Source organism: Gymnoscopelus microlampas, assembly GCF_963454915.1.
Source record: "Gymnoscopelus microlampas genome assembly, chromosome: 24".
Lineage (NCBI taxonomy): Eukaryota > Metazoa > Chordata > Actinopteri > Myctophiformes > Myctophidae > Gymnoscopelus > Gymnoscopelus microlampas.
This window is the reverse complement of record NC_139961.1, coordinates 15,173,305-15,188,163: the sequence shown is the minus strand read 5'-3', so window position 1 is coordinate 15,188,163 and position 14,859 is coordinate 15,173,305. Positions and strand designations below refer to the sequence as shown.

Genomic DNA, 14,859 nt, shown 5'->3' with positions numbered 1-14,859 from the left:
TTTGATGGCAGTGAAACCCCTCTTTCCCACCTATACCCCCCGGCTACTGGTATCTTAGCTAATGCCCCTTTTTGATAGATATTTGTACTATGTTTTCATTAGTTGTGAAATTGCTGCTAAATAAATATATTTCCTAAACTTCATGAACTTTCCATTTTTATATGCTTATTCTGCCTTGAATTATAAATAAAAATAAACATCATTTTTAAACTGGAAACCCACGTCTCTGCCTCTTATTAATAACCTGTGGTCGGTATTCAATGTGTATTGTGCATCATATGGTATTCTCTGGGTGGTGTAAGTGCCCTGGTCACAAATAATGCCAGTCCATCAACATCATTAAAGGTATTGGCTGTAACGTTATGATCAGATCATTCAAATTGGATATTTAAAAAAAGGAGGCCCACAGTCCATGTAATCTGGCAGATCCAGTACAGGAGCTGGACAATGAAAACAAAAAAGGCAGTAAAGAGTCTCTCAGTAAAGAGGTTCCAGGCTTACCGAAACGACCAGAGTATTAATGTTTCGTTAGGTTCAATTCTCTACAGTGTCCTATACTATATTACTACACTATTATATTACTTACTACTACACTATATTACTTACTACTACACTAGTATACTATATTACTACACTATATTACTTACTACACTATTATATAGGTTCAATTCTCTACAGTGTCCTATACTATATTACTACACTATTATATTACTTACTACTACACTATATTACTTACTACACTATTATATAACTAACTAACATACTTACTACTATATAACTAACTAACATACTTACTACTATATAACTAACATACTACTATATAACTAACTAATATACTTACTACTATATAACTAACATACTTACTACTATATAACTAACTAACTACTATAGAACTCTAACATACTTACTACTATATAACCAACATACTACATAACTAACTAATATACTTACTACTATATAACTAACATACTTACTACTATATAACTAACATACTACTATATAACTAACATACTACTATAGAACTAACTAACATACTTTTACTACTATATAACCAACATACTACTATATAACTAACTAATATACTTACTACTATATAACTAACATACTTACTACTATATAACCAACATACTACTATATAACTAACTAATATACTTACTACTATATAACTAACTAACTAACAAACATACTTACTACTATATAACTAACTAACTAACATACTTACTACTATATAACTAACTAACATACTTACTACTATATAACATACTTACTACTATATAACTAAAATTCTACTATATAACTAACATACTTACTACTATATAACTAACTAATATACTTAACTAACATACTTACTACTATATAACTAACTACTATATAACTAACTAACATACTTACTACTATATAACTAACATACTACTATACTTACTACTATATAACTAACTAATATACTTACTACTATATAATACTTACTACTATATAACTAACTAACATACTTACTACTATATAACTAACATACTTACTACTATATAACTAACTAACATACTTACTACTATATAACTAACTAACATACTTACTACTATATAACTAACTACTATATAACTAACTAACATACTTACTACTATATAACTAACATACTACTATACTTACTACTATATAACTAACTAATATACTTACTACTATATAATACTTACTACTATATAACTAACTAACATACTTACTACTATATAACTAACATACTTACTACTATATAACTAACTAACATACTTACTACTATATAACTAACTAACATACTTACTACTATATAACTAACTACTATATAACTAACTAACATACTTACTACTATATAACTAACATACTACTATACTTACTACTATATAACTAACTAATATACTTACTACTATATAATACTTACTACTATATAACTAACTAACATACTTACTACTACTTACTACTATATAACTAACTACTATATAACTAACTAACATACTTACTACTATATAACTAACATACTACTATAGAACTAACTAACATACTTTTACTACTATATAACCAACATACTACTATATAACTAACTAATATACTTACTACTATATAACTAACATACTTACTACTATATAACCAACATACTACTATATAACTAACTAATATACTTACTACTATATAACTAACTAACTAACAAACATACTTACTACTATATAACTAACTAACATACTTACTACTATATAACTAACATACTACTATAGAACTAACTAACATACTTTTACTACTATATAACCAACATACTACTATATAACTAACTAATATACTTACTACTATATAACTAACATACTTACTACTATATAACCAACATACTACTATATAACTAACTAATATACTTACTACTATATAACTAACTAACTAACAAACATACTTACTACTATATAACTAACTAACTAACATACTTACTACTATATAACTAACTAACATACTTACTACTATATAACATACTTACTACTATATAACTAAAATTCTACTATATAACTAACATACTTACTACTATATAACTAACTAATATACTTACTACTATATAACTAACTAACATACTTACTACTATATAACTAACTACTATATAACTAACTAATATACTTACTACTATATAACTAACTAACTAACAAACATACTTACTACTATATAACTAACTAACTAACATACTTACTACTATATAACTAACTAACATACTTACTACTATATAACATACTTACTACTATATAACTAAAATTCTACTATATAACTAACATACTTACTACTATATAACTAACTAATATACTTACTACTATATAACTAACTAACATACTTACTACTATATAACTAACTACTATATAACTAACTAACATACTTACTACTATATAACTAACATACTACTATACTTACTACTATATAACTAACTAATATACTTACTACTATATAATACTTACTACTATATAACTAACTAACATACTTACTACTATATAACTAACATACTTACTACTATATAACTAACTAACATACTTACTACTATATAACTAACTAACATACTTACTACTATATAACTAACTAACATACTTACTACTATATAACTAACATACTACTATACTTACTACTATATAACTAACTAATATACTACTATATAACTAACTAACATACTTACTACTATATAACTAACTAACATACTTACTACTATATAACTAACATACTACTATACTTACTACTATATAACTAACTAATATACTTACTACTATATAATACTTACTACTATATAACTAACTAACATACTTACTACTACTTACTACTATATAACTAACTACTATATAACTAACTAACATACTTACTACTATATAACTAACATACTACTATATAACTAACATACTACTATATAACTAACTAATATACTTCTTACTTACTAGAATATACTACTACACTCCACCCCCTAGCTCCACCCCTGTCTCTAGCTCTGCCCCTTCCTCCCTAGCTCTGCCCCTCTCTATCGCTCCACCCCTTTCTCTCTAGCTACGCCCCTTCATCCATCTCTCTGTAATATTTCAGCTGCCCGTTTATATTTTTCCTATAACCCCCTCCGCTGTACTGTCTGGAAACCACGGGGGAGTGATCCCCCGGGCTCACCCCGCTCACGCACGGATGAGATGATCTTCGGTACTCGACACTGGCGCAACTTATTTCGACTAGTATCTGGCATGGCAATGCCAGTCCTTGTGACTTGAATTTAGTCCGCTAGGCCATCAGTACCGGCTGAAATTCACTGCTTTCTGTGTTGCTTTTAAGGCTTTCTGGGTGTGTGAGTTCAAACCTCACTCACTCCTTACCCTGAACCTTTCCTAGTAAAGGAAAGATTCCTGGTAAAGAGCGAGTGGGGCTTGAACCCACAGCCTCTGGATTATGCAGGCAGTGTCTTACACACTGAGCTATCAACTGCCTGACTGTGATAAGGTCTCCATTCGTCTTTGACAAACAACACACAATACCAAAAAAAAGGATCTTAACAGCATAATATTTTGTCTATGGTTTGTAGTGCTGTTGCTTGTCTAGATGTTTGAATGTTAATGAACCCCAATGGAAACGAAGCCTTTGGCTTTTCTATTTGGCCTTCAATTCTTAGCACAGCACAGTGGTCCACTGGATTAAGAGCCTGCCTGAGAAACCAAAGGTTATGAGTTTGATTCTTAACTCTGACAATATGAACACATTTGGAATAAATATATATATTCTTTAAAAGTTTTGTCATGGGGGGCCCTGACAGTACTTTTTCTCTTTTCACAATGAGTTCCACTGCCAAATAAATGTCAATTTGGGGGTGCTTGACAAGAACATGTTTCACAGCTTCCAAGGTAAGCTATAGATGAATGGTTAGTGTGACTACCTGGTGCGCCATAGGTTACAGGTTCAAGGCTCAACCACTGTAGTTGGCCACAGACTGCCACTGTAGTTGGCCACAGACTGTCACTTCCCTACAAAACCATAGCAATGATTAGATCACAAATCCAGAATATAGAGCTTATGGGGGGGATAAAAATGATTATTTAACACCTTTTAAATGAGTATAGCCTGACTTTTTTTTAATGTTTTACTTACTTACATTTTGTAAAGCTTGACTCTGACTTAGTAGAGTCTGCCTTTTGTTTCCTTTCAATTTGTAACATTACATCTTAATGAAAGTGCCATAGCTGAGTGGTTAGTGGGCCTGCAATATGGTGTATGCTTAAGAGTGATTTGAGGCTGCTAGTTGTTATAGTGAAGAGGACACATTTCACATTATGTGACTGTGGCTAGAAACATTTGTATGAATAAGTTTGATTTTCGTTTTTTCCCCATATTAACACAGTTCTAATGTTGAGGAAGGTTTTAATTCCAGTGTAGTATTGGGGTTTTGTGCATGATCAAGAATCCAGTGTTGTGTGTATTTTAATATATTTCTCTCTTGTCTTACAGTGAGTTAAGTGCTTGTGTGCGCTTTTGATGGCAGTGAAACCCCTCTTTCCCACCTATACCCCCCGGCGACTGGTATCTTAGCTAATGCCCCTTTTTGATAGATATTTGTACTATGTTTTCATTAGTTGTGAAATTGCTGCTAAATAAATATATTTCCTAAACTTCATGAACTTGACCTTTCCATTTTTAGATGCTTATTCTGCCTTGAATTATAAATAAAAACAAACATCATTTTTAAACTGGAAACCCACGTCTCTGCCTCTTATTAATAACCTGTGGTCAGTATTCAATGTGTATTGTGCATCATATGGTATTCTCTGGGTGGGTCACAAATAATGCCAGTCCATCAACATCATTAAAGGTATTGGCTGTAACGTTATGATCAGATCATTCAAATTGGATATTAAAAAAAGGAGGCCCACAGTCCATGTAATCTGGCAGATCCAGTACAGGAGCTGGACAATGAAAACAAAAAAGGCAGTAAAGAGTCTCTTGCCATTTGAACAGCCAATTCATGGAAAAACTTTACTAGATCATGACATAAGAACAAGTTGACAAAGTGTAAAAATCAAACTTTATTTAATCCTTGGTCTGGGGGAAATATTTAACTGGTCAGTGAAACAGTAAATCCAGGACCAGTCGCCCAAGCAGAGAATGCAGGATCGGCCCAACCTCGACAAAGAAGTTACTGCAGAGCAGGAGCTCGACGGCCTTGCTGTGACATCGTCTTCATTCCTCTTTGACAAACAACACAAAAAAACTGACTAAACTATTAACATGATACTGACTATGATTCTCCTAAACTATGCAGGTTAATACTGTCCCTAAATAAATATAGTTTCGTCAGGTTCAATTCTCTACAGTGTCCTATACTATATTACTACACTACTACACTATTATATTACTTACTACTACACTAGTATACCTACTACACTATTATATTACTTACTACTACACTAGTATACTATATTACTACCTACTACTATATAACTAACTAATATACAACTAACTAATATGTAATCTAGAAAACAAGTTGAATCCACCAGGAAACCTGTAACTCTCAGCCAACAGTATAGCTCGACTGGTAGAGCGTCTGTCCAATGACTTGACTTGACTTGACTTGAGTGGGTTCGATTCCCACTCGAGTCAAGTGTCCCAGGTAACTTGGGGCAACGTCTGTCCAATGACTTGACTTGACTCGAGACGCTCTACCAGTCGAGCTATACTGTTGGCTGAGAGTTACAGGTTTCCTGGTGGATTCAACTTGTTTTCTAGAAGTTAGTCTGCAAAGGGAAGCATCACTAAGGATATCAGTCAATTTATCCGTTGCCCCAAGTTACCTGGGACACTTGACTCGAGTGGGAATCGAACCCACTCAAGTCAAGTCATTGGACAGACGCTCTACCAGTCGAGCTATACTGTTGGCTGAGAGTTACAGGTTTCCTGGTGGATTTAACTTGTTTTCTAGAAGTTAGTCTGCAAAGGGAACATCCTACTCTCTCTCTCTCTCTCTCTCTCTCTCTCTCTCTCTCTCTCTCTCTCTCTCTCTCTCTCTCTCTCTCTCTCTCTCTCTCTCTCTCTCTCTCTCTCTCTCTCTCTCTCTCTCTCTCTCTCTCTCTCTCTCTCTCTCTCTCTCTCTCTCTCTCTCTCTCTCTCTCTCTCTCTCTCTCTCTCTCTCTCTCTCTCTCTCTCTCTCTCTCTCTCTCTCTCTCTCTCTCTCTCTCTCTCTCTCTCTCTCTCTCTGCCATTGGTACCGGCCAATCCTCACTGCTTTCCGGGCGGTTTTAGACTAGTTCTTTTGGAACTCAGTCTTTAAAGGAAGGTTTCGGGGTAAAGAGTCAGTGGGATTTGAACCCACAATCTCTGGAACATGTTAAGAGTGTTGGCAGTGACTCAACCCGCTGTGCTACCAGCCGCCTTGCTGTGATGAGGTCTTCATTCCTCTTTGAGGAACAACACACAACAATACAAAAACAAAAAGATCTTTACAGCATATTATTTTGTCTATGGTTTGTTGTGCTGTTGCTTCTGAATGTTTAATGAACCCCAATGGAAACAAGCCTTTGGCTTTTCTGTCATTGTCTAATTGGCCTTCAATCTTTAGCATGCCACAGTGGCCCACTGGATAAAGAGCCTGCCTGAGAAACAGAAGGTTATGAGTTCGATTCTTAACCCTGACATTGTGTGAAAATAAACACATTTGGAATAAATATATATATTCTTTAAGTTTTAAATATAAATCTTTTTCATGGGGGCCCTGACACTACATCTTTTCACATTGAGGTCCACTGCCAAGTACATGTTAATTTGGGGGGCCCTTGACAACAAAATGTTTTAGAACCACAGATTTAAGTGGAGCTGTAGCTGAATGGTTAGTGTGACTGCCTGGTGAGCCAAAAGTAACAGGTTCAAGGCTTGGCCACTGCAGTTGGCACAGTCTGTCGATTCCCTACAAGACCACAGCAATGGGGGATTTAGGGACATCTGAATTCAATTCACCCTGTAATAAGGTTTATCTTGTCAATTATCATATTCAACACTGATCACATTAAATTATCCAGGCACTTATATTCAACACTGATCACATTTTAGGTATTTTATACCTAGTTTTTAATGTCTGACTTGTTTTTGCTTTTCTTGGAGGCTGCTAATTTTTTGGACAACTTGGTATAGTCTGACCTTAACATGATTCTAATGAAGGCTCTGTTCCATTTAGCGTAGCACAGTGGTTCATACAGCCCTAGTATGAGACAGTCCGAGTAGAAGAAAATACCACCATTTTATCATGAGCATTAGTGAGGACCAATTATATGAAGATGAATATGGGTGAAGTCGGCCTTTAAGCACAGTACTTGAGTAAATATGCTCCTCCTTACTTTCCACCACTGTGAGAAAAGTGAGTTGCCAGATTCTGTGAGAGAAACAAGCAACCAGGTCTAGGAAAACCAGCCCAAAAGAAGCGACATGGGCCACATGAGCACTTTAACATATACATCAGCTATTTGAAAATAGCAGATCTACAAGCTCACAACGCGTCGCGATGCGACCCGTTGTGAGCTTGTAGATTGGCTATTTTCACATAAAATCTTGCGGGGAAATTATAATAAGAAGATCTGGCAACCCTGCCGGTGACTTGTAAATTCAAAGTAGTTGCTAAAAGTGGGTGGAAACGATTCAGACCTTTGTCATGTGATGTCATGACCACAGTAAACAACTATAAAATTCATAGAAACATATGACACATTGAGTGATTGCAGCACTTACACACGAAAAGATTTATTTAATGTCTCCACAGTTACAAAATAGCATTTTTTTTGTAATCAATATAATATAATTTTTTATTCATTTTTCTGACTTGCTTGAGGTATACAACAATAATTTTCAGTGAATAACAATTAAATGGCACACAAAGAGAAGTAGATGTTAGTAAAATGAACGAAGGAGGATTACTGAGCAGGATATTCGCTTCCAACACTTTTTCTTCTACATCTCGGATGCAAATATTGTACTTTTACTCCACTACAATCATTTGAAAACTTTAGTTACTAATTACTTTGTCGATTTTGATTAACCACTTCAGCCCTATATACATTTCGGCCATTTGAAAATAGCCGATCTACAAGCTCGCGATGCGACGCATTGTGAGCTTGTAGATCTGCTATTTACAAACGCTTTTTATACATTTGAAAACTTCAAACGGGGCATTCTGCATGATGAGTACTTTTAACTTTTGGTACTTTAAGCATATTTTCACACCAATACGTTTGTACTTTCACTCAAAGTAAATTTTGAATTCCGGACTTTTACTTGTAATGGAGTATTTCAACATTGTGGTATTGATACTTTTACTTATTAAAGAATTTGAGTACTTTTTTCCATCACTGGTAAAGACTAGGACCACTACTAGCATCTTGTAAAGACTAGGGTTGTGTCCAAAACCACATGCTAGTACGTAGTACATACTATGCTATTTTCACCCTACTATTTAGTATCGTCTAGCTTAGCCGTAGCGGTTCACTTGGGATATATACTAGCTTAGCCGTAGCGGTTCACTTCGGATATATACTAGCTTAGCCGTAGCGTTTCACTTCGGATATATAAGTAATTTTTCGCATGTCCGAATTGAAACCATATTGCTTAGTAATTAGCAGGCTGAAAATAGCAACTTGTGTAGCATTTAGTATGTTAGTGCTGTATGTGGTTTTGCACGCAACCTAGAACTTACTGTACTTCTTCCTACCTCGCATCTTTTGAGAGGCTAAACGCTGGATATCTTTGTGAATAACGTTCCGATCCTCCCCGGTTCAATTCAACGGCAGCTTCGACAGCATATCTCTGGACTGAATATTTTCTGTGCATCGATCGTTCGGAACCCGCCACCTGCTTTTCTGGATGGAAAACAGACCGAATTCATTGACGTCCACTGTACAGATTCCCATATAGATACACAGCCACACCACGTATATACAGGTATACACCACCGTACCTTCTAAAATGAGCCAGAAATTACCTTTTTTTACTTTTCTTTTTGGACATCACCATTACACAGTTTCAAGGCATCGTCGCCCTGGGAGAGGGTGGTGGGGCCATGGTGGGGCCGGGGGGGTGGGGGGCAGAAATAAAGTAGCACAAAGCCATTCACAAGGTCATTCATCATTGTCCAAGTAGACAGAAAAGGCGAGGTACTCTAAGACACAGGTGATGGTTTTTTTCTTCCTTCTTTTTTGTATAAGATACAATTCCAAGTGCAAGGGGTAGTCGTCGGGTCGGGCAGTATAGGGGTCAGGCAGGGCGGGCGGTCGGTCGGTCGGTTCACTGGGGCAGGGCTTTGAGGATGGCGTTGACCTCCTCTGCCACGGCCGTGAGCGCAAACTCAAACTGGTCCTGGAGACGTGGAGAAAAGATTATTTTTGTACATCGCATGCTTTCGTCATAACGGTCTCTGTGATTTTTGTGGACACACACACACACACACACACAAACGGTAAATTACTGAGTTTTAAATTTAACTCTCAGAGTGTAAAAACAAACATCAACCCATTAAGACCGGGAACGCGCCTGTGTCACTTTTTTGATTTCTTTGGCTATTTTTTAAAAATCGTGAAAATGTGTGCATATCTTTGAATATATATATTTTTCAAAGCGACCGTTTTTAACTGAAATCTTTGCTTCTGGGGGGTCCCTGGAACAAAGTATTTTCAGATGGCGGCCAAACGCATATCATTTTGGGGGGTCCTTGACATGAAAACGTTTGAGAACTACTGATTATAGCGCGTACGTTTAAAAAAAAAAAAGTGTTAGGATTTGGAAGACATTTGTAGAATCCCCCAGAAGCAAAGATTTGAGTTACAAATGTTCGCTTTAAAAATACGTATTCAAAGATTTGCACATATTTTCACGACTTTTCAAAAATAGCAGATCTACAAGCTCATAGTGCGGTACTCGGTGCCGTGCTATGAGCTTGTATATCTGCTATTTTTGAATAGCCAATGAAATCTTGAACCAATGAAAATGACACAGATGCGTTCCCGGTCTTAATGGGTTAAATTAAATCAACAATCCGGATTTTACTGTGCAGGCAGGCAGATAGGCATGTACAGTATGAAGACAAGGCATGCATGTAGGTAGGTAGGAATGTAAGTAGGTTTGAATTTAGGGAAGTAAACAGGTAAACAGTAAGTAATAGACAGACAGACAGACAGACAGACAGAGGGAGACGAGGCAACAACTCTGTAACCCCAATCTACACTAAAATCCTCAGTTTTAATATAACTGAGAGTGTACAACTGCACCAGTTGAGGGTCCATTTGGTCTCATTTGTACACTCTCACTCTCACGGTTGGATTGTCCATTTTGTTTCACAAATATCAATCGTGTAGCTGCTGGGGACCTCCTGGGATGCCCTCAAGGACCCTTTGCGGGTACCCGGACCCCACGTTGAGAAGCACGATGATGTAAAACCGCGCCTACCTTGGTGCATACCATCCCGGGTCTCTGGTCACGAACGTGCTCGAGCGTTGCGGCGATGTCGATCTCCTTCACACCTGCAGCATGACGATTGTACGCGGTCAGGACAGTGAGGGTGCAAAAGGGAGGGAATGTGGGAGGCCAGCGTTGATTTCGTCGACTAAAACTATGACGAAAAATGTTCGTCGACTACCTTTTTTCACTGACGAAAACTAAATAAAAAACTAAGCTAGGATGACTAAAACTGAGACTAATTATATAGACAATTTCGTCAACAAATAAAAACTAGACTAAAATGTCAGACTAGTGGAGAAGAGATCCAGTAGAACTAAAAGACAAGTCATTTTGTGTTTGGTTACGCTCGGGTGTTGTGCTCTGGAGATAGCAGATCTACAAGCTCACAATGCGTTGCGCTGCGCCGCGTTGTGAGCTTGTAGATCGGCTAATTTCAGCATGCAACCAAGTGTAAAATCAGCCTTTACGACGCCATCAAGGCACCACCAAAATACATTATAGTCGACTAAATCAACTGTAGATTTAGTCGACTAAAATCTTATGATATTTAGTCGACTAAAACTAGACAAAAACTAAAACATTTCTGGTGACTAAAATATGACTAAAACTAAATCAAAATGTGGTGTCAAAATCAACACTATGGGAGACCAGCGTTTGGATCCAGGTCCAATACTATACATTCTGTACACACAGACAGACTGGGCTCACCTTTAGCCATGCGGTTCAGAACCATGTCAATGAGGATGTAAGTCCCGGTCCGTCCGGTGCCATCACTGTTGGAAACACACACATGTCAACCAAATACTATAGAGCAGTGGTTTAACCCATTAAAGACCTGCAGCCGATTCTACAAAATGTCTTCTAAATCCCAACAGTATTCTGAAAAAAACGCATGTTTCTATATCAGTGGTGCTCAAACATTTTCATGTCAAGGACCCCTAAAATTATATGTATTTGGCCGCCGACCCCATCTCAAAATGTGATGTTCCAGGGACCCCCAGAAGCAAAGATTTGAGTAAAAAATGTTTGCTTGAAAACAATATGTATTAAAAGATTTGCACACATTTTCATGATTTTTCAAAAATAGCAGATCTACAAGCTCGCTATGAGCTTGTAAATCTGCTATTTTTGAATAGCCAAAGTGTAAAATAATGCTTTTTTAGCTCAAATGAAAAAGTGACTACAATAATGGTGTATGCATGCCACCAAGTGGACGTACAGTGTACTGCATCTGAAAGGTTACCTGCAGTGCACAATGATGGGGCAGGATCGGCCTCGGTAGCACTTGTTCACCTTCCTGTGCGGGGTATAGAGAGACATAGAGAGGAAATCATTTAACATCCAACGTCTGTGTGTAGAGATCTACCTCCTCTAACTCAGCAGAAACTTCTAAATATAAGATATAAAACCAGAGTAAGCTCAATGGTTTAAGTGACTCCAATAGGGTCTCTGTGTTCACTTGACCGTTTCTAAAGATTATCCAATCAAAGCCAACTTTGAGAGACCTGCAGTAATTCAAAGTTAGTAGCACATATAGACAGTGGTGGAAAGTATTTAAGTACACAATTTTGAGGTATTTGTACTTGAGTATTTCAACTCATGTTGTGCGCGGTCGATAGTTCTGTCAGGACAACACATAAATGGATAAAGACAACTCATGAAGAATAAGATATATTTATTGAATATAAAATGAGCAATATATTTAATATGGTTTGGCGATGAAAGCAAGCAGAATGAGAAGTGCAACCTTCCAGCTTAAATAGAGCGGTGTGCTGTGAGTGGATGAGTATGTGGAGCTGACCTGGTCCAATGGTAGGCCACCAACAACTGCACTGTGTTCCCTGACAGAACTTGACATTTTTTTTTGCAGTCAGCGCATTAAAAAAAACAACAGAGTAGCTTGCAGAGCGTTCTGTCCCAATAACCAGTGACCCACCTGTCACTCACTTTCAGGACCCTCCCTGTAGCCACCTTCGACTCACACGATTGGCCAGAGGGGGGGGGGGGAAGCATCATCTGTCTCGAGCATTTATCTGCTTCAAAAAGGTGTGCGCGACGCTCGGAAAGATGCGCAAGACCATCAAACGGTCAAACCACACGATTCTCATTGACAAAGCATTGGCGGATGCCGCCCCATAGGTAAAATAACTGTGCCCTGATGGAGCTCTCTGCTGCAGCCACATGAGTCCATGATCATTGTTGTGACTATGCAACTGGAACCAGACTACTAGCTGCAAATCACAAGAACGTCCCAGACACACATGTTGTACAGTATACCAACACTACAACCTCCATCACACAGAGAGAGCGAGAGAGAGAGCGAGAGCGAGAGAGAGAGAGGCAATTATTTTGCATAATAGTTTCCAAATAGTGGAAATAGCAGATCTACAACCTCACAACGCGTCGCGATCTTTTAGATCGGCTATTTCCCATTTTTTTCCCAAAGTATAAAGTTATTAAGTAGGTCAGTAAAATGTCTTTGTATATTCAAGTTGTTTTGTCATATGTGCCCTGTGCATACTTCAAAGCCTAAAACAGAACAGAAATATATAAACAGAAATATATTTTTTATTCAAACGGTATGTTTCCCAGTGTTCAACGACTAAACGCACAATGAAATCGTCAATCGCAATTATTTAAGTGACAATTAATCGTCAAGTAAAGTTTTACAATCGTGACAGCCCTAGTGACAAACGTGTTTCTGTCACCACCGCGCTCTAGTGACCACATCTGGTGTGTGTGTGTCCTAATAAACTGTTCAACAATAAAAAATGAAAAGGGGTCGCACTCAGAAATAAAACCCGTTTCCTTTTCATTCTTCCATATGCCTTACGCAGATCACAAACCTTACGGCTATGCATAGCTGAAACCCTTGTGATCTGTGAGGCATTTATATGGAAGAATAAAAAAGGAAATGTTTTATTTTGTTTAGGATGGACGTGTATGTGAACATGTTTTTTAGCTCAGTGGTTCTCAAACTTTTTCAAGACAAGGACACCCAAATTGATATGTATTTGGCCGCGGACCCCCCATCTGAAAAGGCTCTGTGTGCCAGGGACCCCCAGAAGAGAAGATTTACGTAAAAAAAAAACTCGAAATGATTAAAAAAACTTCGATAGCTTTCAAAAATATTTTAAAAATAGCAGATGTACGAGATCGCACGAAGTGACGCACTGTGAGGTTGTAGATCTGCTATTTTTTAATATCCAACATGGATAAAGTGGTTAAAATAATTGTGATGCTATGTTAACTTATTTAGCTGGGGACGCCCTAGAACCACCCCCAAAGACCCCTGGGGGTCCCCGGACCCCACATTGAGTACCAATGCTTTAGCTAACTTTTGTCATAGCCTACTACACGAGGACTGGAATGTGTTCAGGAGGACAGTGGTATCATCATTATATGCCCCAGGCAGGCTGCAATACCTGCGGAAGTCCAGCAGGGGTCGCGTGGAGGTGGGGATGCCCTGGGCGGGCCAGCTGAGGAAGTGGAACTGGGTCAGGGTTCTGGTCTCCTGGGTCTGGACGTTCTTCAGGTAGAAGCTCCGCACCAGGAAGTCGTTGCACCAGATGTGCTCCGACACCAGGTTCACCTGGGAAGCAATGGACTTCATTGATTGATTGATTGAACACTTTATTAGTCATAAATGTAAAACAGCATGAGGTATAGTCAAACTTTAAAGGGATAGTTCACCCCCAAAATGACTTTTTTTTCTATCGATCAGTCACCCCATGGAGACTTGAATTCATGGATATTTTTTTTTGTTTTTGTCGCATTCCTAAGCCAATAATCTGATGATCAAATTATTGTCTTAGGAATGCGACAAAAACAAAAATGGATGAATTCCACATTTTGGTGGCAGGGTAGTAGAATGAGAACAAACAGCGCATGCACATAAACTCTCATATACTCTCTCTT

At 37.4% G+C, this 14,859-nt stretch overlaps 1 protein-coding gene across 1 annotated transcript in view; it reads right to left on the bottom strand.

The window, feature by feature from the left end:
- Window positions 1-8,229: 8,229 nt before the first annotated feature.
- The window catches only part of LOC311040560 (receptor-type tyrosine-protein phosphatase-like N), a gene marked incomplete at its 5' end in the record, with an annotated part of 71,029 nt that continues 64,399 nt past the window's right edge, over window positions 8,230-14,859 (bottom strand). The window contains 5 exons of the mRNA XM_084050891.1: window positions 8,230-9,843; window positions 10,930-11,003; window positions 11,650-11,714; window positions 12,185-12,238; window positions 14,367-14,533. Of these exons, the coding sequence (XP_083907017.1) occupies window positions 9,772-9,843; window positions 10,930-11,003; window positions 11,650-11,714; window positions 12,185-12,238; window positions 14,367-14,533 (432 nt within the window). The 3' untranslated portion in view covers window positions 8,230-9,771. The remainder of the gene's footprint in view (window positions 9,844-10,929; window positions 11,004-11,649; window positions 11,715-12,184; window positions 12,239-14,366; window positions 14,534-14,859) is intronic.